The sequence below is a fragment of the Haliotis asinina genome, chromosome 9, assembly GCF_037392515.1.
Source record: "Haliotis asinina isolate JCU_RB_2024 chromosome 9, JCU_Hal_asi_v2, whole genome shotgun sequence".
In the NCBI taxonomy this organism is placed as follows: domain Eukaryota; kingdom Metazoa; phylum Mollusca; class Gastropoda; order Lepetellida; family Haliotidae; genus Haliotis; species Haliotis asinina.
The window spans coordinates 2,308,345-2,332,947 of record NC_090288.1 but is presented as its reverse complement, the minus strand read 5'-3'; the positions used below and the strand labels follow the sequence as shown (position 1 = coordinate 2,332,947).

Below are 24,603 nucleotides of genomic sequence, written 5' to 3'. Positions count from 1 at the left end.
GTCCGGAGTATTGATCACGTAGCCTAGGTCGTTAACCCTACGTTTAACCGTATATGGGCCAAAGTATTTGGCCTTGAGTGGGGACTTAGGAATGGGGAGGTATAACAGCACTTTATCACCAGCTTCGAACTGTCTGTCCTGCGCCTTCCTATCAAAGCGAGCCTTAGCCTGGTTCTGGGCGGACAATAGGTGTTGTTTAGCTAGTGTGGTAGCCTGCCAAAGCCTATCCTTGATCCTTGCCACATAACCCAACAAGTTCTCAGACTGATTATCATCCAGCCATTTATCCTTGACTAGTTTCAAAGGGCCTCTAGGAGTGTGACCATACACTAACTCAAACGGAGAGAACCCAAGGGATTCCTGACGTGAATCTCTAGCCGCAAACAAGACATAAGGTAGCCCTACATCCCAGTCTCTCTCATGCTCAAGACAAAAACAACGTAACATGCTCTTCAACGTCTGATGAAAACGTTCAAGGGCCCCTTGGGACTCAGGATGATAAGCACTAGACCTGACTTGGTGAATCTCTAACAATAACATCACCTGTCGAAACAAATTTGACATGAAGTTGGACCCTTGGTCTGACTGAATCTCATTAGGCAAACCTGTCATGGTGAAATACTTGATGAGAGCCTTAGTAACCACAGCTGCCGTAACCTTACGCAATGGAATAGCTTCCGGAAACCTGGTGTTTAGACACATAATGGTCAACAAGTATTGATTACCCTGAGATGTCTTAGGCAACGGTCCTACAATGTCAATCAAAACCTTGGAAAACGCCTCTCCAACAGCAGGAACAACCTTCAGTGGCGCTGGGGGAATCAACTGATTGGGCTTCCCAGCCACCTGGCACACATGACAAGAATTACAGTAATCCTCCACATCCTTGTACATCCCTGGCCAAAAGAAATCTGAACTCAAACGATCATAGGTTTTAGTTCTACCAAGATGTCCTGCAAATAAACTCTCATGAGCTAAACTGAGAATCTCGGTTCGGAACGCCTTAGGGACTACAATCTGTTCCCGTGAACCAACATCCAGCTCCTTCTGAGGACAACGTCTCATGAGAATACCCTTGTGCACATAAAACTCCTCAGTATCCCTAGTATCCGACAGAACTTTGGACCAAATCTGCTGCAGGGTCTCATCTGACTTCTGAGCGATACACAGTGCCTCCTGACTCCAATTAACATCTAGACCGTCTAGGGTGTTCTTATCAACCTCTGTAATCTTTTTAGGAGCCGTAACCGTCTCGGTCTCCGTAGCTGAAACAACCTCACTTGTGCTTTTCGATGGGCCACTACTGGGAAGTTCCTCAAGAGCATTAGACACACATGTGTCTGCGAGGTCTACATCTTCATCTACTGGCTTCACCTTAGACATTGACCTGGTAGTAACACAAGCTGGATACCTAGCCATACTCGAATCTACCTCGGACAAACTATGGCCTACTGGCGAACTGTGAACGTGTAATTCGGGAAAACACCTGGGTTGACAACAACGATCAGTCAAATCATTACCAAGAAGGACATCAACTCCCTCAAATGGCAGCTCCTCGACTACACCTACAACAACTTCACCCGACACAAAGTCACTGTTGAGCCATACCCTATGCAAAGGAACTGACATAGCCTTCTGACCAATCCAACTGACTATGACATAATCACCTGTAGCCGAATGCACTGTCTTAGGCAGAGCAGATGACAACATGAGGGTTTGCCACGCCCCTGTGTCCCTATACACTGATACATCACTAGGCTGATCCATAACCTTGACATCAGACACTGAACCCTTATGGATGTACTTGCTGACTCTTGACAATGGCATAGCTGACTTGACAAAACCAATAGCTGACGCATTATCCCGCTTCCTCTTGAAACACCTGTCAACAGTGTGATTTGTCATATGACAGTAACTACACTTTGGCCTAGCCCATGCGGCGTTAACACCCTGAGTACTATTCTGCCCCGAACTGCCGTTACGCTGACCTCCTACGTTACCTTGGCTACCGCTCTGATCAGGGTTAGCTTGACCTGGACCTCTCCTTCCATTACCATCCTTGCCGTTCAGACCACCAGTGACACCAGGAATGCCTTTACTCCGAATACCAAAACTGCCCTGATGCGGAACTTTTGGAGCAGCTGGGACTTTGTGAACCAAGGAGTAATTATCGGCCACCTCAGCGACATGTGCTAATTTATGGACCTTCTGATCAGATAAGAGAAGCCTTAAACCTGGTGACATGTTATTTCTAACCTCCTCTAACACCATTAAATCCCTAAGTTCTGTCAACTCCTTCACAGACTCTGACCTCATCCATTTATCAAACAAATTGTTCTTTTTAGCAATAAACTCAGCATAAGTCTCTGAGCCCAGCTTAGTCAAACTCCGGAACTGTTGGCGATACGCCTCACTAGTCACCTCATAGGCCCTGAGAATAGCAGACTTGATTTGCTGATAATCCCGGGACTGCTCGTCACTCAAGGAATTGTAAGCCACGGTTGCCTTACCCTTGAACTTGGATTGAACTAAGATATGCCAGTACTCATTCGGCCATTTTAACTCAGAAGCAATCCTCTCAAACTGCTTGAAGAACCCTTCTACCTCTACCTCATCAAAGTTTGGCAAAGACCTATAACAGTCATTAATTTTGACCTTATCTGACAAAACCGGACCATGAGTCTGCCTAAGCTCTAATTCCTTCAACCTGTACTCATGTTCCCGTGCTTCTCTTCTTTCCTGGAACTCCAACTCTAACCTCCGCAGTTGTAGCCTTTCAGAGAGAGAAGCGCCTGAACCATCCCCACTACTACCTCCTGTGTCAACTACAGGCTCCTCATCTACCGACTCCTGACCATCATCAGCCCACAAAGCATTGATTAGGACTTCCTTAATCTGTCTAACACAAATTCCTGCCTCTAAGCAAATGTCATATTCTCCTGCTAACTCAAGCAACTCCTCCTTAGAACTTCTTTTAATCTGAACAACTGACGGCTTATCTGAACCCGCCATGATGCAAAAACGATAGTCTCAACAGTTGTACTACAACTTCTCTAATGCAGACGTCTGTATGACCTCAATTAACCCAGGTCGGTCAAAGAACAATAAGACCTTACCCTAGCAACTTGAATACTAGGAGAAACGATCCCGGACGAGCCCCCAAATTTCCTTCAACGGCAATCTCTTACCCTCTGTCACGGTGCCACCCGCCGTGAAGGGCGTCTGGACGGAAATTGATCCAGTAAATGTATTACAACAAACAAACCGACTACTGTAACAACATTTATTTATGCAAGAACCACACCAGCCAACAACCAGCCGCTTTAAAAAACCATAAAACGAACTATTGGCTAAAGTACCCCCACATTAACAGGCAAGACCAGGGGTCAGCACACACATAGCTGGGTGCCACCAACTGAGAAGGGGGGAGGAACGATTACGGTGGAGGTGCAACCTCTTACAGGGCGAGCACTGAGCCGAATAATGTTAAAACAATTAACCCTAGTATATGGAGTGATCAATACACCAGACAAGTAAACAAAGGTAGAATTACCATCACAGGCTCCCGTATTGGGGTCCCGAGAGCAGCCTTCCGATCGTCCCACGATGCAGCTTCGGGCAGCAAGGTAGCAGGTCGTCATGCATGTGGCAGACTAGTCTTCCCCAAGTGCCAGGAATGACTTTCCAAGACCGGCTATATTTCAACCACGCGGACGTCGGAGAGGACAATACCCAAGGCGATGGGAAAATGGTCATCGCACCGCTGACCGGCACTAAAGTGTGCTAGTCAGGGGGTATATAACCACCTATACCTATCGGATAAGTATAGGTATAGAGGAGAGGTACACCTCAATAGGTAGGGCAGGAGTCCTACTACAAATAGGGGTAGGAAGGTAGTTGGTCAACGGTTAAGTTAAGTGGTAAGCTAGAGAAAACCCTGGTAGGGATGATGAGGTATGTCAGAGTTAGAGTTGCATTTATGGATCTCATTCGATCATAAAAACAAATATAGGAATAAAATGTACATGGTCTAAACAACAGAGGTCTCCTCTACACGAGGATAAGTACATCGAGGTATAAGATGGTACGTACACATCATAAATAGCAAAAGGACGGCTACTGGACGCGCACGGCCCCTTGGGGTGTGCGGGGTAATTTGATGCACAGGCACCATAGGCCATGCTGCATGATACATGCACGAGCCGCGTGATAACTATATCCTTAAAACAAATCTGGTATAACCTATATATGCTTTAACAACAACAACAAAAGATAGGGGAACTTAACTTGAATTTACGATGGATAACCATTTGTGAGTCAACCAACGTTGACATAATTCAAAATGATGAAGGTTGACATAATACAAAAGGATGAAAGTTGCCATAATACAAAATGAGGAATATTTGTTGTTATAATTAGGTATATACACACGCACGAGTCGCGTGACAGGGGCGCATGACACAGCTGAGTGAAGTATGATATGGCTAAGGCATCCATGGTACTTCTAAGGGGGTGAGTCTTACGCCTCTTCAGCAATATTCCAGCAATATCACTGCTGGGGACACCAGAAATGGCCTTCTTACATTGTATCCATGTGGAGGAATCGACCCCTGACCTTCAGCGTGATGAGCTGTAACCACTAGGCTATACCGCCGCCCCTTATACGACTAAGGGTATGATGCGTATAAGGGACGCGTGGAACGGCTGAAGCAAGCATGATACCCCTAAAAGACGTGGATCCTGATAAAGTAATGGGACACATGGGTTGGGCTTTGATATCTGTGCAGTAATAGCACCTTACATATCCGCAGACCCAGCGATATATGGTCGCATGTTTGTTTGTTGTTTAACGCCGCGCTCAGCAATATTCCAGTTATATGTGGTGGGCTGGTCGGATGAGTCCACTTAACATAGACTTTCTCCTTCATAGTTACGTGATTTATTACGATGCAGACAATAATACTGGTTTGCTTGCTGGCGGAACTGGCATGATTTAGTGCAAGCCTGTCCTTGAAAATGTATTTCCCTATGTTTCGTGGTTTTCACGTAGTAAGTTATATGTCAACACTTATGTTTTTCATGCCAGATGAAACTATCTCCACTAAAACATTTTCAAAACAGTTGCTGCTATGCTGTAGGTCAAGGTTAGAGCGATTAAAGCTGCTAAATGACTCTACATCACCCCACAATGATACAAGGGGCCATCCTTCCTTCATCTCTTGTATATGGAGGAACAAGATTTGTTGCTGCAACTAAATGAGATTTCCCAGTACTTTCTTCGAGAAGTTATATATACGGGTGTAAAAAGCGATTACTGCATAAAGTGCGAAAGATGTTAAGTGGTTGTTTCAACCTGTAAAGTGTTGGTGGTGCATGCACTTGTGCGTGTGCGTGTACGTGTGCGTGTGCGTGTGCGTGTGCGTGTGTGTGGGTGGGGGGGGCTTCGAGTGTGTATGTTTCGCTGTACATTTGAGAGAAGGGGGCGAAGCTTTGCTGACTGTCTTAAAGCGTCACAAATCATGTTACACGTTAGCGGGAGGCGGAGGGGTGCCCTAGCAGTTAAAACGATCGCTCGTCATGGCTTCGATCCTATATGGGTACAATGTGTGAAGCCCATTATTGGTATCCCGAAAACTAGTATTCATATTGCGTGTCATTGACTTTTTAGGTCATACAGATGCCATAAGACATGAACGCGCAGCGACAACAGTTTGATATTTTAGATGTTGTTGTTGTTCAGACATGACAAGCTACCCGGTTCAAGAACAGTTGTTTGGAGTCCGGTAATCCTGTTGTCTCGTGACAGTACTTAAAGAATTTTTGGAAAACAGTGCCACTAAGCATCATTTTTAACCATTACTGGTTTAGTTGATGTATACTTTGCTAACATGTAAACAAGAGTGCTCACATAAGCTGTGGCGTCACTCAAACCCCTCCAAAGAAAAGCGGCTTAGTTGTTTAGTTTTAGAGTGAACATCTGGTGTTGCAGCTGTTTTTTAATGGATCTATCCATCTAATATTTGCCTTTTACGCCTTGTGAAATCTGTCTTTCTGTGACATAGTGATATTTACATAGATATGAAAAGAAATATCGCAACATCTATGAATTTGCAGCAAACTAATAACGTCAAACACCGTCAGCGTCTAAGTCGACTTTGAGCGTTAACGTCATCCGTTTATAGATGTCAAGTGGCATGTTAAGCACAACGTGGCTTTTATGTCACTGTTTGTCTAACAGAACACGAGAGACGTCTGACGAGAGATCAGACGACCCAAGAACACTAAACAGCCCGACTAGTTTGGTGTCAAGCTTGGCGTCAGCGGAATTAAAGGTCATAGGAATTTGTTTATTCTGTTCATGACTGGTGGCCGAGTTCGTGTATGGTGTCACATAAACACTACACAACGCAATATCTTGGAGCAAGCGCCGTTGATGCTGTGTGGGTGCTTCTCACCCTGTAAATTTTATCGTATCAGATTTCTTGAGAAATACACGTCAGAAACTTGAAAATAATCACAAATTGTTGATGTCACAAAACTACAGTTATAAGTATAAACAAGACAAGGTTTACTTGAATAAATAGTCTAAGGATTTCATTCTGTTTGTATTTGGACTTAACATTTATTCATTCCTTGAGGGTCAGTCTGTACATGATAATAGATAAAAACCAAGCTTCGATAACTTCCTTGTTGTAGTTGGTAGTATGTTGATACTTATAGACATAAGTATGTTTTCTGGTATATTATAATATATTGATGCTTGGAACGCTATGGATGTATGTATATTTTCAGTGTGCATGTATGCTGTCTGGTTATGTGTCATAATGGCTCAGTGTCGTAGATCTTAAGTACCGGTTGATTGGCCTGTTTAACAGAGGGTAGTGGTATACCTGGCATATTGCTGAGTGCGGTGTTGACCAATATTCGCTCTGCCATTTAAATATATATCTCCCTAATGTCTCTTCCACATTTGTTCTCAGCAACCCATGCTTGCCATAAAAGGCGACTCAGCTTGTCGTAAGAGGTGACTAACGGGATCGGGTGGTCAGGCTCGCTGACTTGACACATGTCATCGGTTCCCAATTACGCAGATCGATGCTCATGTTGTTGATCACTGGATTGTCTGGTCCAGACTCGATTATTTACAGACCGCCACCATATAGCTGGAATATTGCTGAGTGCGACGTAAAACTAAACTCACTCACTCACTCACTCCACATTTGTTCACTGTTTCCAAGGTTGGCTGTGGCGTGTAATATGCTCTTGCAGCTCACATAATTTGAATGGAAGATTGACTTCAGGAGACGACGTATTGGGGTAGTTAAAATGTTGTCTCTTGGGAAAATGTTTGATTAGAATATAGCTATATACACATGTATTTCATTATGAATGATTTCACACATTGCGTTATACGGACGGGAGCACTGGTCAAATGAATGTTTTTCGAGTAACGTTTTAATAAAGTTTGCCTGTTGCGACACATTATATTTAAGCCCTGTGATATTTAGCCTTTTCGGCTAAATATCTTGATAATTGCCTTGGACGTAGAAACATCAGGGATGTTTGCATTCAGTATTTTGCTGTTCTAAGCATAGTCGACCTTTCGAACTCCGCGAAGTCCAGGCCTCGTTCACCTGAGCGTCAGACGTATAATTAATATAGGGTCAGTTGCTTGACAACGACATTAGAATCTACGTCGAAAAGTCGACTATACAGAATAAAGGAGTTACTTATCCGTAAACATTGTTCTTATTCTGCTGAACTTCTAGAATGCCAGTAAAATAATTTTAAAGAGGCATTTGATTATTAATACGACCCCAGTAAAATCAGTAATATGGTAATTGTCCCGTGTAAAGGGTGTTCCGGATTGATAGGAACCACACTAGAGAGGTTTAATTCCTCTTTGTTATGTGTCGAAATGCGGTGGTTGGTATTATTGTTATACCTGTTGCAACCGACTCAATATCCGTCTCGAACGAATACAATCATATGCACAAAAATTGTTATGAAGATCGAAAAAAAACTTCTTTCCTTACTTCTAGAAAATCTCTGATAACTGTCTATTGTACAATTCCAGCCATATCATAAAAGCATGTGTTATGTAACGGTTAAGAATTTGCCTTGACAAACGGTATAAGAAACCCCCTGTGAATCCAGCAAAACAGTACAAAGACAAGTCTAAAACGTTCAATTATTGTATTATTTGGCAAAGAGAGCAAGGTATACAAAGTCACAAGTCAATTTCACAATACCGATTTCAAATACAATATAAGTGAGACAAGATGTAAGGCAATGCGTCACAAAATATAATATAGCAAACTCACCAAAGTCTTAGTGCGAGAGAGAAACAGTTATACAGAGTGTAACACAGTGAGCGGTCTGACAGAAGCTATGATGATCAAGCGTTGGCAGCGATTGATGATGATACTCCAGTGAATATGAATGTGTGTGTCCCACGTATCAACACGGCAACTAGCCTTTAATATAATGTGTATATATATATATATATATACATTTCCAGAAAGTTCGGGCACATACGACCATCCCCAACACTGTAGAAATCTCTATCAGTCTCCCGGAAGTAACAAACAGGGCAGATAATTTCCGGACAGCCTGCTACCAAAAATGTTTAAAATGCTGATCATCAATTATACGAAGAGTGACCCATCATAATTATTATTGAAAACACTAAACGTTGTAACCCAATAATGATTATTATTAATTAATTAATAACAAAAATATATAGAAAATACACACTCGTAACAGTTAATAAATCGCTAAGAAACAGTGATGATATCAGGGGACACGTTGGGACACGTTGACATGTATCAACCGGGTCAACGATCTAGTTAATTGCCTGTCACGACAAGAACGGGCTGCTGAAGATCAGTTCGAAATCCGGATCGTCACAGGTAACCTTTATGTGTAGAACATTTTGACAGTAAATTCCCGGAAATGAAGTCTTCCTGGATAAAGGGTTTGAATTAACGAGGTGCATGCCATTGTGTAGGACTTCGGTATGTTTACGTGTAACAGAAGCTACGACCACAGAGACTCCGCTCACCCCCATCGTAGCCACAGCACATATATCATTGACATTAGACATGAAATAAACGCATTGATACAAAAGTTAAAAAAAAAAACCCTAAAAAAAACCCCAAGGACGAGAGAACCTATTAACAGACATACTACACTGTCTTATTCAGGGACTGCCACTGTTTTTACCACGTGTGATAGATGCTGGAAATACAGACAAAGAAACAACAGCTTCATCGTCAGGCCTGTAAGCGTTTATCCTCATCAATACATGTCAGATAAACGACCTTAATGATGAAAAATGGCCGTTTTTGTCCTAAATGGATACACATGAAAGATAATGCATACATATATGTTAGTATGCACGTCTGGTTGAATAGTTTTTCTGTAATATGACCAGGCGCCCGCTTCGCGTGGGTAGAACCTCCAAAACAATTTTTAAAGGGTTTTTTAGATGATGAAACCAACAACACGTACATATCTATTGCACATTTCCGGCACGCCTAATGGTATCCGGTACCACCAAATGAGCATGCCACATGTTAGCAACCACCTAACGCCTGCTGCCACCACTAGTGATTCATAAACATATGAATATGATAAAGTCAGAACCACACAATGGACACCGCTTTTAGCAGAGAGTTCTTAAGATTAGTAGATAGAATTTCCTTTTGTCATTTGTGTCCCAAGATGGTTCACAATATTACATTTGCCCGATATGTATTTTCCTAATAAACGGTAAAGATTATGTCTAATAATATTATCAGATCCACAGGGAGTTGCGATTGAAAACTACGAAGTGCCGTGGATGAAGGAGTAAGCATTAACTCCGAAACGTTGTGTTCCCATAATAAAGAAGTTGATATCCATAAAATCTTCATTCTTATGTATTTCACTTCTAAATACCCTTCAAAGACTTGCCGTGGAGATTGACACTATCATCGAGGGGAAAACAAAGCCCCTTTGGAGAGCGTAGCTGGGTTAGACATTGGCACTATGCAAGTATCATAAAATAATAAATGATACAAAATATGCTTGTATAACATATCCGTTATATATGTATTCAGCTTTTACTAAAACGTATTTGACATCACATTACATGTATTATTACATGTCGACTTTCAGACTGAAGTCACCGTTAATCCTAAAATATATATGAATTAGACCAACAATCAACAATAAAATAATTATACCATGAACATAATAACAAATAACCCAAACAAATAACTACGAGATATTTATAATGTGAGTGCCCAGTAGTGTGGGAGTAGAACAGCTGGTGGCAGTATGTGTACAATGACAAAACAATGATATCAGAGGTCATAACATAAAGTCAGCATTAATAATAAAATCAGCGGTGATAATATCAACAAACCAGCAGCTAAATGGACCCGGCAAGCTATCCATACTGATAACATTACAAGATTGTTGTCAAGGAACCTCCACTGAGAATCTTCCGTAAACAATCACTATGCAAACAATGGAAAAGTGCTTCCTAGCATTGGGTGAGAATATTAGTCTCACTTTTGATGCCTAGATGACCTCATCTGTATCCTCATTAAAACCCAAATATGTATAAAGCATCTGTTAGAAAAGATGTGATATGGGTATTCTTACACTCGGACCAGTCACCCTCTTCATGCCATGTCCTTGAATCATGGGTGGGTCGTTGCTCACAATATCAATCACTTGATTGTCTGGTCCTGGTACTAATAATTACAGGCCACTACTGTATAACTGGATTTCGTATACAGTAACACACATACACGCAAACACACTCACTAGCAGAACCCCCTCTCCCTCCTTCGTCCACTCACACCCACCCCCACCCCCACACACTACAAACATACATACATACAAACACACACACACCACATACATACATACATGTATACATACATACATACATACATACATACATACATACATACATACATACATACATACATACATACATACATACATACATACACACAAACACAACCAATGATTGAGTAATTCTCCATATTAACGTTAACAATAACACCGAGGTCAGTGACAAGGTCACGCAGATTTCACTATGATAGACATACCGCTGACCGCTATAGGTAGCATTCGGAGACAAAAACCAAGCAACACCGAGCACGTCAAGGGAAACAACCCTGCACAGCGAATGACGACTCCTTATATAATTGAACTGTTACGAAGGTAAACTGTTACGGCTTAAATGTCAGTAGGATAACATGACGTCGGTTTTGATTGATTCGGTTTTCCGCTGTATGTAATTAACAAAAAGATGAACACCCACATCTGTGCTGTTGTTGAGATGTACACCACCGGATCAAAGACGATGCCAAAGTGACACATGATGTTGTCACTGTTATGTATCTCTGTATCCCGTGCCTTGCTCAGACTTATCTTCATTTGCTGGGGTTAAAGCTAAAACGGACCCCAGAACAAGCGGGCAGGGATTGCGCTAGGTTAGAATAGACAAATGTTCCCACGCTGATGGTCAATGTTAAGGCTGCTATGTTATCGTGCCAGCACGATGATGTTGTTGTCGAGGTCCACGTATTGATCGCCAGCGAGAATGTACAAGACGTAAGCGCGGCATACATCTCGTCACAACTGAACGCAAGCAAGAGTAGTGTTTAGCTGGAACGTACGACCTGTCATGAAGTTGGCATTTCTGATGTGACACAAGTAGAGCACGCATAGTATATACTGTAAGCAGTATGAATTCTTCACCCTTTTGTTAACGATTTTCACTTTTGTATGCTTACAAGAATATAGCACTCTAGTTGTGCAGCCTACAGAGACGCGACAATCAACAATAGCCTCGTCTTGTAGAATGACCTGACTGTTGTCGATACATGCTATCAACCATCAGATTGTCCATATACCTGTTGACAAGATGGTTGTCAAGAGAGTTTATTCCTAACACCAGCATGTTCGAATCTTGGATCGCCTTGTTTCAAATAGCTACAGTACGTAGTTTGTTTTGCATCGTGGGTGTGTTTGTTTGTTGTTTGAGGTTTTGTTGTAAAACAGTTTGTTATCTTTCTTGGACAACTGCAGATTAAAAGATGCCATAACGTGAAGCAGTTTCACTCGTGGTATCTTTGGTTGTATCCGTAACTCGGTTGAATTTATGATGTAATATTAATATATAATATAATATATGTAATATAAATTTATAATGTAATATAAAATTATATATATTATTCATAATGTATGATATATGTACTGAAAGTCATTAAAAACGCAATTAGTATTTCTTTTAGTGGCACTGACAAAACATCTACTGAAGATTTTTTACCTGCGATACAGAGGATGTAGGGACAATCGGCTGATACCCTTGCTCATTTCGAGTTTGTATCCCAAAGATTTATCCGTTTATGAATTTTAAAACTGAACCTTTGACATTTCTCGTAAACACAGGCACTGTAATGTGCTTCCATACACCGTTGGTCAGCTCAAACAACTTTTTCCGCAACATAACGCACCACCTTTGACGACAGCTCGACAGTACAGCAATATCCAAATTTTACACTTCCGAAATCGGTTCAAAACAGCTGCTGATACTGCAAGCGGACAACTGGGACAAGACAACGTCATGTCTGCGCCAAAACGGTGCGAAGATGCCTTAAGATGGTTAAACCTACCCTTTGTAGATGGACGTCAACGGATTTATGGACGTCTAGAAAAACTGTATTTTTTAACCTGGTTGTTTGGGAAGGGGTGGTGCCATTACCAAGGACGAGTGCTGAATTGACACCGACCTTTCAACATCACTGGCAGACCATCCCGCAGCTGTTTCTGAGAAAATGGCAGGTGTTTCTGTGTCTTCCAGTGCCCCCGGAGACTGCCCTCCAGTGCACGGTGGACACACACGATCTTGACTGCAAGTGACCCCTCCTTTGTTTGATGTCGTTGTTGCGACACTGACCTTTTTGTTGATTGAACATTTCCAATTACGCTATCCACACATGTTTATTTAAGACATATCTGCTAGTTACATCTATATATGTTGACATTTGTGAGAGTAAAGAAAGTAGGAATGTCAAATTGCGTTTTTAATGGCTTTCAGTATATATACATATGTATATATATATATATATGTACTGTGACTACTGTTAAAACATATGCAACCGTTATTACTTTACTATATTTAAAACGCTTTTGACGTGTGCGAATAATCAATTAACATAGTTCATTATCTGTACAAACGGTATGAATGTTAAATCAAAACTTTAAATAATGATAGGTTATACAGATTTATATTGTGTACAATTGTTCCATCAAACATATGATGAAATAATGCTATGTTATATCATCATGCTAACTGAAAACAGTGTAGAATGTAACGGAAGCTATACGGTAAATGGTAAATACATGTTTTAACGCCATACTACGTGAAAAGAGTGTAGAATGTGCAGACAGATATTAAGGAAATATAAGTTACGGAATGGAAACACCGTACAATGTAAGGAAAGCTATTGGGCAAGTATATGCTTCAGCGCCATACTATATGAAAACAGTGCAGAATGTGCTGAGAGATATTTAGTATATGTATGTCATGGCGTCATACTACACGAACACAGCACAGGACAGATATTAAGGAAATAAATTAAAAATTAATGTTTTCATACTGAATGACGATATTACACATGATTACTTAATATGTGTCCTTACATTCTACACAGTTTCGATGCAGATTGACGAATGCATGTAGAATGTGCTGGCAGAGTAGAATGTGCTGGCAGAGTAGAATGTGCTGGCAGAGTAGAATGTGCTGGCAGAGTAGAATGTGCTGGCAGAGTAGAATGTGCTGGCAGAGTAGAACGTGCTGACATGACATGTATTAAGGAAAATGTATGTTACATCGTCAAACTGTATGAAAACAGTTGAGAATGTATTGACAGATATTAAGTACATATATGTATGTCATGGCGTCATACGATATGAAAACTTTGTAAAATGTGCAGCCGGAAATTAAGTAAATATCTGTTTTATCGTCATACTATATGAAAACAGTGTAGACTGTAAGGAATGGCATAAGTTAAGTATGAGTTATGTCGTCATACTGTATGTAATCAGTGTAGAACATACCCACTGATATTGATCATGCATGTTATATCGTCATACCTTATGAAAACAGTGCAGAGTGTTGCATCATTATATTAACTAAATCTGTGGTATCACTGTAGCGAGCGAAATATTTATGTCAGCTATTTTCCCTGACGTGACGTCCGTAAATACATCATTTTAACGTAATTCTCCATGAAAATGTACTTAAATACCTGCCTGTACTCGCCCTGACGTGACGTCCGTAAATACATCATTATAACGTAATTCTCCATGAAAATGTACTTAAATACCTGCCTGTACTCTCCCTGACGTGACGTCCGTAAATACATCATTATAACGTAATTCTCCATGAAAATGTACTTAAATACCTGCCTGTACTCGCCCTGACGTGACGTCCGTAAATACATCATTGTAACGTAATTTTCCATGAAAATGTACTTAAATACCTGCCAGTACGTTCCCTGACGTGACGTCTGTAAATACATCATTGTAACGTAATTTTCCATGAAAATGTACTTAAATACCTGCCAGTACTCTCCCTGACGTGACGTCCGTAAATACATCATTATAACGTAATTTTCCATGAAAATGTTCTTAAATACCTGCCTGTACTCTCCTTGACGTGACGTCCGTAAATACATCATTATAACGTAATTCTCCACGAAAATGTACTTAAATATCTGCCAGTACTCTCCCTGACGCGACGTCCGTAAATACATCATTATAACGTAATTCTCCATGAAAATGTACTTAAATACCTGCTCGTACATCATTTCTTACAGCGGCTTAATGCAATTTCGCCAACACGGCTACACCTTTCTAATTTCAAATGTTCCCCGCGAGCATCAGCGACACATGAGGTACGACCACATTTCACTGTGTCTCACGCCTCAGTGACAGGATTGGAACACATTTCTGAAGAAATGTCAGTCGTACTGCAGTTCTTATTTTGTGAGGCCTACTCTGAGGGATTATCTGAATTTTGGCCACTTTTGTTGAGTAGATGCTAGGTCCACGCATTTTCCATGTGGAATGTGATTTGATACCTCCTGTTGGGTTCAGTAAGGTTTATCCTTTCTCTAGAAACAGTTCGAATAAAACTATAAAAAAACCAGATCCGAAATCGAACAGCAAAACGTCTTGGTTTAAACCGTGTTAATCCTTCTCTGGAGGCGACACATATCCGGGGCTGGTCAGTTCTGCAAATCATGGTCTGATTTATTTGCTGTTGACGGTCAAGAGGAGAGAACTCTGTTCTGATCTCCTCCCATTTTTTCCAAATACTCGTCACAATCAATACATGCCTCTGATTTATGAAATGGAGCCAAACCCCCTTCAACAATCAAACGAGATTCTCAACCTTACCTCAAGGACAGCACTTGTCATGAACACACGAAAAGGCACCACAATTGTTTGGTAAGAACATACGATGTATGGTAAGTCAAATTATCGAATTTTGGTCATCAATTCGTCAGATGTTGAAATGTGATCTAGATGTCAACAACAAATCTACTACAATCTGATCTTCCGCCAAGAACGTTGCACGGCTCAAATCAGGGTCTTGCAATGGCTCTCCATTGTACGTTAAACGTATGAAATGACAGTACCGAAAGTTAGTGTCGATGAAATGCCATAGCTTTTGTTGATAGTTTTAATCATAATGAATCGTGGTTATGGATACAAGACTTAAGTGGAGCTTATTATTTAGAGTTCTGGGGGCATGCATCCTCTCTCTACAGTTGCCTGACGGCAGACATGGTTCGTGTGAATAAACCAGCAGAACTCAATTGCCTACTTGAGAAAAATAGTTTATTATGCCCAGGAAATAGATATGTGATAAACTTAAGTTTCACTTCCCAGCTAATTACACATGTTCATGTTTTGATTCTGCAGAAACCTGTCTTGTTTCACACAAGGAAACATTTATATGTGAGGAGCACAGTTGGTGTCAATGCTAATGTTTACTTCTTGGTGAAAGGCAGTTTCCCGTATTTAACATAGGTATTATCCAGGCGGAAATTTCGCACTGTTTTCTCAGTAAACCTCAGATGACATTAGCTTTTCATTCTGAAAATTATCACGAAATTGGACCACAGGATGGGGTCATGTTTGACAGAAGTACACAACGCTGAAAAGGTTAATAATGTCACATAACGCATTTTAATTCCGCTTTTATCGACTACTTTCTATTGATAAAACTAACAGTTAACACAATGATATTGACATCTGCCTAAAGGAGACCATTTTGTATAATTACATATATGGCGTAGACTTTTGTCGCTTGTGTTAGAGATTTATATGACTAGAAAATAGATAATCTCTTTTTATGGACTTTTGTGGAACGTTGAAATTGTGATTGTGACATTTTCCAGAAAACTGAAAGAGAATGCAACAATTTTACATTTGAAAATTACTATGTTGGTGTGTGTATGTGGAAGCTGACATGAATAAGTTACGATCGCCCCCATCGCTACCCCCGAGTCAATGTCTGTGTCATTAATTTGATGACGTTGTACTCTTTCAGAAAATACCCCCAGTTTATTGCAGTATACGGTAAAGGAGGAAGGTGTACCTACGCGAAACGTGTTACATGACATTGACCGTGTTAACCGCGCTTATCACAGAGAGTCAATCCACGTGGCTGATAGCAGTTCACGTTTTGAATCACACGTGTCCACAGTCAGTTGTCAACAGACACTACGTCACATGCTGATGTAGTTTCATGATAGCAGTTTTAGAACTACGCTGTGTCATGTTGCTAAAATGGGTTTATTCATGAGAACCATTCAAATATCAAATATATTTTGATGATTTATTTGTGGTACATGGTGTGTTTTTTATCGTTGAACGGGCAAATTGGCGATCGTGGCTCTGGATTCTCTGCCAAACACAACTACACAGTGTTTGGTCTTATTTAGGCTTGAAATTTGCTCAGTGGGTCGTAACAGAATACTCACTCGCGTGGTATCGAAATACCACATGACATCTTACAAAATGCGCATTCTCCTTGATATTATTAGAAAGATGACATTTGTTAATTTGATATTTTCATTCATAGGCGTGCATTTCCTATTTCAGTGTGGCATATTGCAGGTAGAATAGTCATTAGTAAGTCACGTCTTAACAGCTGACACCGCAAAGTATTGAGAAAGTGTAAGTGTAGGGGTCAGCACTTACATCCAAATTTTTGTTAGTCGTTTTTATATATTTTGATTTGCAATTTTGGTGAAATTATTGTGATTATGTATTGAACTGATTGATGGCGTGTGTGGCAGTTTAATATGGTCCCAGTCAGGAATCGTTTTTCAGTGCATAAGCCATCACAGAACTAACAAGATGGTCACGCCATTAGGGCGTTAGGGCGATCTAGATCTCACAACATAGTCTCCAAATTCAGTTCATATGCTTTACTTGTGAGCAATAATGCTACATATTGTTAAATGTTACATCGACAACTCCGACCTTGCATCGTAACAAGGATTATGATAAGTAAGCAGTAACTGACTCTTGTCAGTATTATAGTTATATATATGTTTAGTTCAAACTATAAGGCTAGTTCTACACATACAACAACACGTTATTATAAAATTTCGACGGCAAACTTAAGTTCCACGATATTCGCGGGATAGATCTCTGCAGAGTATTTCTGTATGATTCGTCAGTACCTGATTTACCCTGAGTGGTCAAGTCTGGAACCTGCTTTGATTTCTTTTTCCTTCCTGATAACGCTGACGACTGGAAATAACTGAAACCGCAAATAAGAAGGGCTAAATAAGAAATAACCTCAAGGGCTGGTATACCATGTGCAGTATCCTGTGCGTCTGTTGTATAACACTGGTTCAGGTATCTTCCACCAGCACACTCATTACAGTCAGACCCAATTCTAATGTCTGATTGCACAAACAGTGCCACTGGAAGATCGCGGAATTATTTGGCTAAAACAAAAAGACGATCAGACAATTTTGAGTCACACCTTTTGAAAGTTCAAGTACAGACATTCTACAGAAAGCAAAGCGACTTGTAAGGAATCTGTTCATTTGCAACACAGCTCACGCGTTATGTGTGTATGAGTGTACATTTGAATGTGTGTGTGGTCAGTGCTTATGTATGTAAATGGATGTGTAAAGTGTGTGCAGATGGGCACATGTGTGTATGAGTGTACATTTGAATGTGTGTGTGGTCAGTGCTTATGTATGTAAATGGATGTGTAAAGTGTGTGCAGATGGGCACATGTGTGTATGAGTGTACATTTGAATGTGTGTGTGGTCAGTGCTTATGTATGTAAATGGATGTGTAAAGTGTGTGCAGATGGGCACATGTGTGTATGTATTTGTAAGTGTGTGTATATGTGCGTGTTGTCAGTGTTTATGTGTGTACATGTGTATATACGTGTGTGAGTGTGTGTGTGAGTGTGTGTGCAGAAGTGTGTATTGTGTGAGTGGTTTTTACATGTAAGTGAGTGTACGTGATTTATGTATGTTTGTATGTGAGTGTTTTATGTTTATGTGTGTTTGTGTATGTTTGTGTAAGAGTAAGTAAGAAAAAACATGTGCGTGTGTATGTACGTGTGTATGTGCGTGCGTGCTTCCGTCTAAACGTCAGTGACCGAATATCCGGAAGCAAGATCGAGGACACACCCATAAGAACAGCACATTTTATTGCACTTGGTATTTATGCTTTAGAGATTTCCGTAAGACAAAGCACAGCGCACAATGATATGTGTTACGTAAGACTTCATAGATCGATTACACAGGCAGATTGTAATGTGTTTGTGTGAAACTTTCTTGATAGATAGATAAGACAAACAAAATATAATGTGATATGTAAGACTTAGTGGATAAATAACAAAGGCAGAATGTAATGTGTTAAGAAAGATATTTCGTGAATAGATAACACAGGCACAATGTAATGTGTTAAGTAAGAAATTTCGTGAGTAGATAACACAGGCAAAATGTAATGTGTTTGTGTAATACTGACTTGACAGATAACACAGGAAGAAAGTAATGTGTTTGTGTAAGACGTCCTTGATAAATAACACAGGCAGAATGTAATGTGTTTGTGTAATACCGACTTGACAGATAACACAGGAAGAAAGTAATGTGTTTGTGTAAGACGTCCTTGATAAATAACACAGGCAGAATGTAATGTGTTTGTGTAATACTGACTTGACAGATAACACAGACAGAATGTAATGCTTCATGTATAAGGCCTCCTAACGTTTATGCATTTTCAGTTGAATAGTTGACATGTCTTTGTATGTGTTTGTGTTTTGTACAACTGTGAAGCCAGATAAACCCACCTTTCGCCCGGAATCACTATAATACACATTATTTTGACATTGCTTGAATCATACACCAAAGTCTTGTATTAGCAGATAGTTCGGTAAACACCTGCTGTCATGAATGATTTTAAGTGATCAGTTCATGCAATCTATATCTGGTTTTCTTGAGCTACAGGAGTTTGATTCTGGGGATTGTCAAAACTGAGGATTCTCTTTTCCTAACAGTCTATGTTATAACTATGGTAATGGTTTAACGATTGTATGTACACCACACAAGAGACATTGTTCTCATCATGCACCGATTCTCGAAGAACATGGGTCAGTCTGTTGACCAATGGTGTCATCGATCGGACACAGTCGTTACCATGGTCCCGAGAGCTGCCAAACCCAATTGGATACCCTATCAAATCTGACGTTATGGTCTGATGTTATGTATCGATGCATTCAATTGATTCCTGCCCACCTGATCACCCCCTGTACTGTCTGGTAAGGATTATACCACTAAAAGACATGATTGTTTTTGAAAACTGATGAGAACTACCTAATGAGACTACTATGTAGGTTATCTGATTTCAAATGTAAAAACGTCTTCGCGACAATATCTTCCGTGTGTTTAACATTTGTCTTTCACTGGGATTTTATTGACGAGAAGCTTCAGAGGAAGTGTGTAAGTGAAGGGGATACAACATCATTAGGGGCGAGTTAGCACCGTGATTTATTGTTCTCGCTTTTTGCCATTCTAGCAATTTGGATTAAAACCAACTGATCCCGATAGAACGGCGTGAGTCACACTCAGCTATACCTCGCCTACATAGTAGTAAGACTATCACCGGAGGCGGGAGATGTTCTTTGGTGGCAGTTTACAAGCTGGTATTGAACTTGAACTTTGCCGCCCACCATTGCCCGCCTCGTATACACACACTGTATGTGTATTAATATCTCGCTGTCGGTTGTCTGACATTCACATATACAACTTCACGAGGAAATCTTACATTTCAGGCGTCGCCTAAGCAAGATGCATCCCCACACAGCCATAGGTGAGTCTGTCTCTTGTGATACATCTTGTAATGTAACTAGTGAAATGTGACTCAGTGTTACTGCAAGATAATGTACATTTTTCGTTTCGAGGACAAGACTTTAGTTCAGTGGTAAACATGTGACAATGTTAGTTGTCGATCTTGTGTTCTGGGATAGGACCAGTCGGCCTGGCAATGGAGAGAGGACAGCCAATGCCACTCTTCGAGTGAAGATATGGTGTAGATGAGTTAATGTTGATCGGTTGCCTTCTTTACGCGTTGGCTGTCACATCATAGTATCTGTAATTTTAATCTTTTAATATGTAAATCTTATAAAACATGCCGTCTTATGCCGATTGCATACATCGAAGCTTGCAGTTTGTCTGGTCCAGATTAGATGTATTTACAGACACTGTCATATGTTGAATATGGTCGATTCAGGAGAAACATCCAACATGATCACTTGATTAAACATCAAGACGCTGTCATATGTTGAATATGGTCGATTCAGGTGTTCAACATCCAACACGATCAATTGATCAAATTCAACAATTTTATTGTAATGAATAAATGAGTACCTGTAGATATGAGGCATGTGCACAATGGTGAGTTACAGAACTGTTAAACGGGGTCTGTAGCTAGTTTTATTACAGGGTGTCCTTATCTTTAACACCCTGAAACTATTAAACTGGACCAATAAATCTTACATGCCGTGATGGTGTCTTAACATTCACACATTGAAACTATCAAACTGGACATATAACGTGTTGCTTTAACATTCACATTGTAGGACAGATAGATTGAATACATAGGACTGAAACTCAAGTTAATTTTGAGGTGCTTGACGAGTGCCAATGGTAGCGAACGTATTCTGCCCACTTACCTTAATCATCCCATGGAGGCATTCTGTGTACCTGCGTCTAACTTATTATATTACAGCTAATATTGTGCAAGAATTAAAATTAAATCATGAATCACTAAATATATAAGTATTTCATTGTCGTCTCAAATCGCACCTAAAATTAACGATATTTGTCAGAGGATTCGATCTTTGTATTACCATTTGATTGTTACAAACGAAGCTTTCGCGGTAGTCTCTGGTGGCACCTGAAATCAATGATATTTGTCCTGATTTCATCTGGAAATTGCCACCTACCTGTAACATTGACAGGTGGGTACTGTCTATGTGTGTGGATGTAAATCAATATCATTTTAAACCTTTACGCCGTTGCTAAAAATACCAATAGAAAGGGTGGGCAAATAGAGGAAAAGGTGGGCACAGACAATATAATAACACAAGTGCTTAGAACCTTATAGACAACGTGTAGTATATATTCATACTGGACTCATATCGACCTTGGCCTTATGTATTTTATTCTTCAACTGGAAGGAGTGTTAAAATCCAGCTTGTGGCCCGTGGTGAATTGTTCTCGTCTCCTTGCGTCGATTATGTATTTGACTTGATTGAAGTTAATGAGTTTTGGGATAAGTATTAGCACCAAATGTCAGAGAGTGATTACATTGCCTGTGTTGCTTATGAAAAAACCCCTGCAATCACGCTATTGGAAATAAGCCACACACATTTTTACAGCTAATTGGACGCAAAGTATTTCTACAAAATGATTGATTCCAGATCCGCTGATGCAATTGACACTATAGGGAAAACTCCCCAAGTATACTGTGTAATATTGTTCTTCATCCGGGCGGAGAAAAAACTAAAGAACCGAAAGAAATCGTGCACTTGAAAACATGATTTTACTGAATATTAAAAATTCGTTTCGAGGATGAAAGCAGTCTCCGAGACGCTTTACACGTGAGGTGCAAAACACAACGGAAGTACCCCAGTCAAATATGTCGCCATCTAATAAGCGATTCCTGTTTGCATATTTCTTAGCCGCTATCAGACCCGGATATATACACTTTTGCAGTTATATTCAGTCTCCAAACACTTTTTCAGCTATAGTTATGTGAAACTGAAACAATAATTTAGAAGATTATTCACAAGTGAATTCCGTGTCACAACACCAAAGGAATATACTTATACATGTGTCATTAGAATAATAGAATTAGACAGGTTTACGGATCAATACAAACGACTAAAGATGAATTAAAGCCAGGGTACAAAACAGAAGGGCAGTACAAATAGTAGTATAACATATAGGGGCAGTACAAATCGTGTTACAAAATAGAGGGACAGTAAAAACAGCAGTGCAAAAAAATAACAGCACAAAATACAACATAGTACAAATAGCAGTACAAAATAGAGGGGCAGTAGACATAGCAGAACAGTACAGAGGGGCAGAACTAATATCAGATGACATATACATTTGATTGCCCCACTTAAGCAGACTGAATACATACTGGAAGAGTCTGTCTATACCATATTAGTGAAGGTTATTCTTGACCCAAGCTATCAATACTAAACAGCAAACCGCTACCCTCTACTGAATCTTAACAGAAACATTGCTGTACACATAAAACACTGTTTAGGTACATGTGTTCGTTTATTTATGCAAATATGCCGGCTTAACGTTTCTCTAATTGTCTTTGTCACAGCAATGAAGCTTGCTCAACAGGTCTGCTCTCTACTGTTTCCGGGTAAACGAACAAGCTTGCGTAATAAATACCATAGCTCAGCACAGCGAATTGCAGCACCTGTGCAGCATTAAGCCACCAGCCTTGCTAAACACTGGGTGTGTGTGGAGCACCTGATGAGACTGTTTACAAGGACACAGGACTATACTCTCTCCTTTTCCTCTAAAATGCATGCATGTCTGTCTATCTGTCTTCAAGATACGCCTGTAAGCCAGTCAGACTAGTTCCGCTTCTGATCGAGGGTACGGGTTTGACTGGCACGTTTAGTCTGACTAGGATGCTATAATGTGTGCTCAAAATATCTGTACGTGCTATTTTCCTGTCCCATGCGACATTACGAATGCATTGAGTACCAGGGCCGAATGAACAAGATGCCCGTATATACAGATTAATTCAAATGTTAGAAGGATATCGAAGCTGAAGGCTCTGTATTTCTAATATACTGCATACGTTATTTATTTGTGCTGCAGATATTTTTATTTATTTTCTAACCCTTTTTAACTTTTCTTTAACATCCGAGTACACAACATTTTGTAACATTAAATGTATTTTAGGTCAGAGAATTATTCGTTCATTATTGCTGCGGCGTGCGCATTTCGTTGTGTTTTATCCCCAGTCTCAGCTGGCGTGTTTATATACAAGGATATCAACTCAGTGACTAGCTCTGAATTTCACTTATACTTAAAACAGCGTTTATTCCATGACCGTACCAATTTGATTTTCAAATAATAATTGATATTTGAAAATAAATATGTGTATTATGATTAATTGATTACTGGGTATAATAAAAATTGAGATTTGACTGAAAATGTTTCATACGATACCAAGGCTAACCATGGCTAAACTAGGCAAACCATGGCTAAACTAGCTATGTCATGTTACACTATGTATATATGGTCAGATAACGCATCTGAACAAGTAGCCCAGTCCGAGGATCTGGCCGCTATTTGTGACGTATGCCTAGTTTATTTGATAGCACAAGAGTAACAAGACTCTGTCAAATCAGAACTGAAATACGGACTGAAAGTTGAAATAAATCAATAATCATATGGAAATGTATATAGAGATAAACTCTTTAGAAGTGTCATTCGGTATATTCGCAACAGGATGCCTTTCACTTCAAGAGTCGACATACCGTCGACATTTGGGCAAGCCGTTTATAATCTGTCTTGCGTCTTATGCAATATGATCGTTGTCGCCAGTGTATTCGTGATGCGGCTAGTTTGAATTAATGTATAAGATTAAAATAGGTCATTTCTGTACTGATAATCTACTGTGGAAATGACTGATTGACGTCAGAATCATATTTGTGTAGACGGCATTTGTAAAATACACATACATCACTTCTTAATTCATATCACTGTAAATAATAATGTGGTTATTGACTTTCATTTTGAAACTAGCATTCATAATAAGCAGGTATCACCCATTTCGGAAACACATGGTGTCACAAATGGCTATTTTCACGGAGTACTTACATTAATAAAATATGTACAAAAATTAATCATAATGGTTACAATTAATCGACAAAAGGACATTAAGATAAAAAGAAACTGAAATAACACGTAGATCTATTCCACATGTATATGTATGCTAAAGTACATG

General features: G+C 40.0%; 1 protein-coding gene across 2 annotated transcripts in view; it reads left to right on the top strand.

Annotated features, from left to right (window-relative positions):
* LOC137296757 (uncharacterized) overlaps positions 1 to 24,603 on the top strand; it is a 100,334-nt gene that overhangs the window by 30,474 nt on the left and 45,257 nt on the right. Inside the window, exon 1 of one of the 2 annotated variants that reach the window (XM_067828601.1) lies at positions 20,193 to 20,424. The exons of the other annotated variant lie outside the window; for it this stretch is intronic. Coding sequence (XP_067684702.1) covers positions 20,403 to 20,424 — 22 coding nt within the window. The 5' untranslated portion in view covers positions 20,193 to 20,402. Of the gene's footprint in view, positions 1 to 20,192; positions 20,425 to 24,603 lie in introns of those variants that run through there. 2 annotated transcript variants of the gene reach the window in all.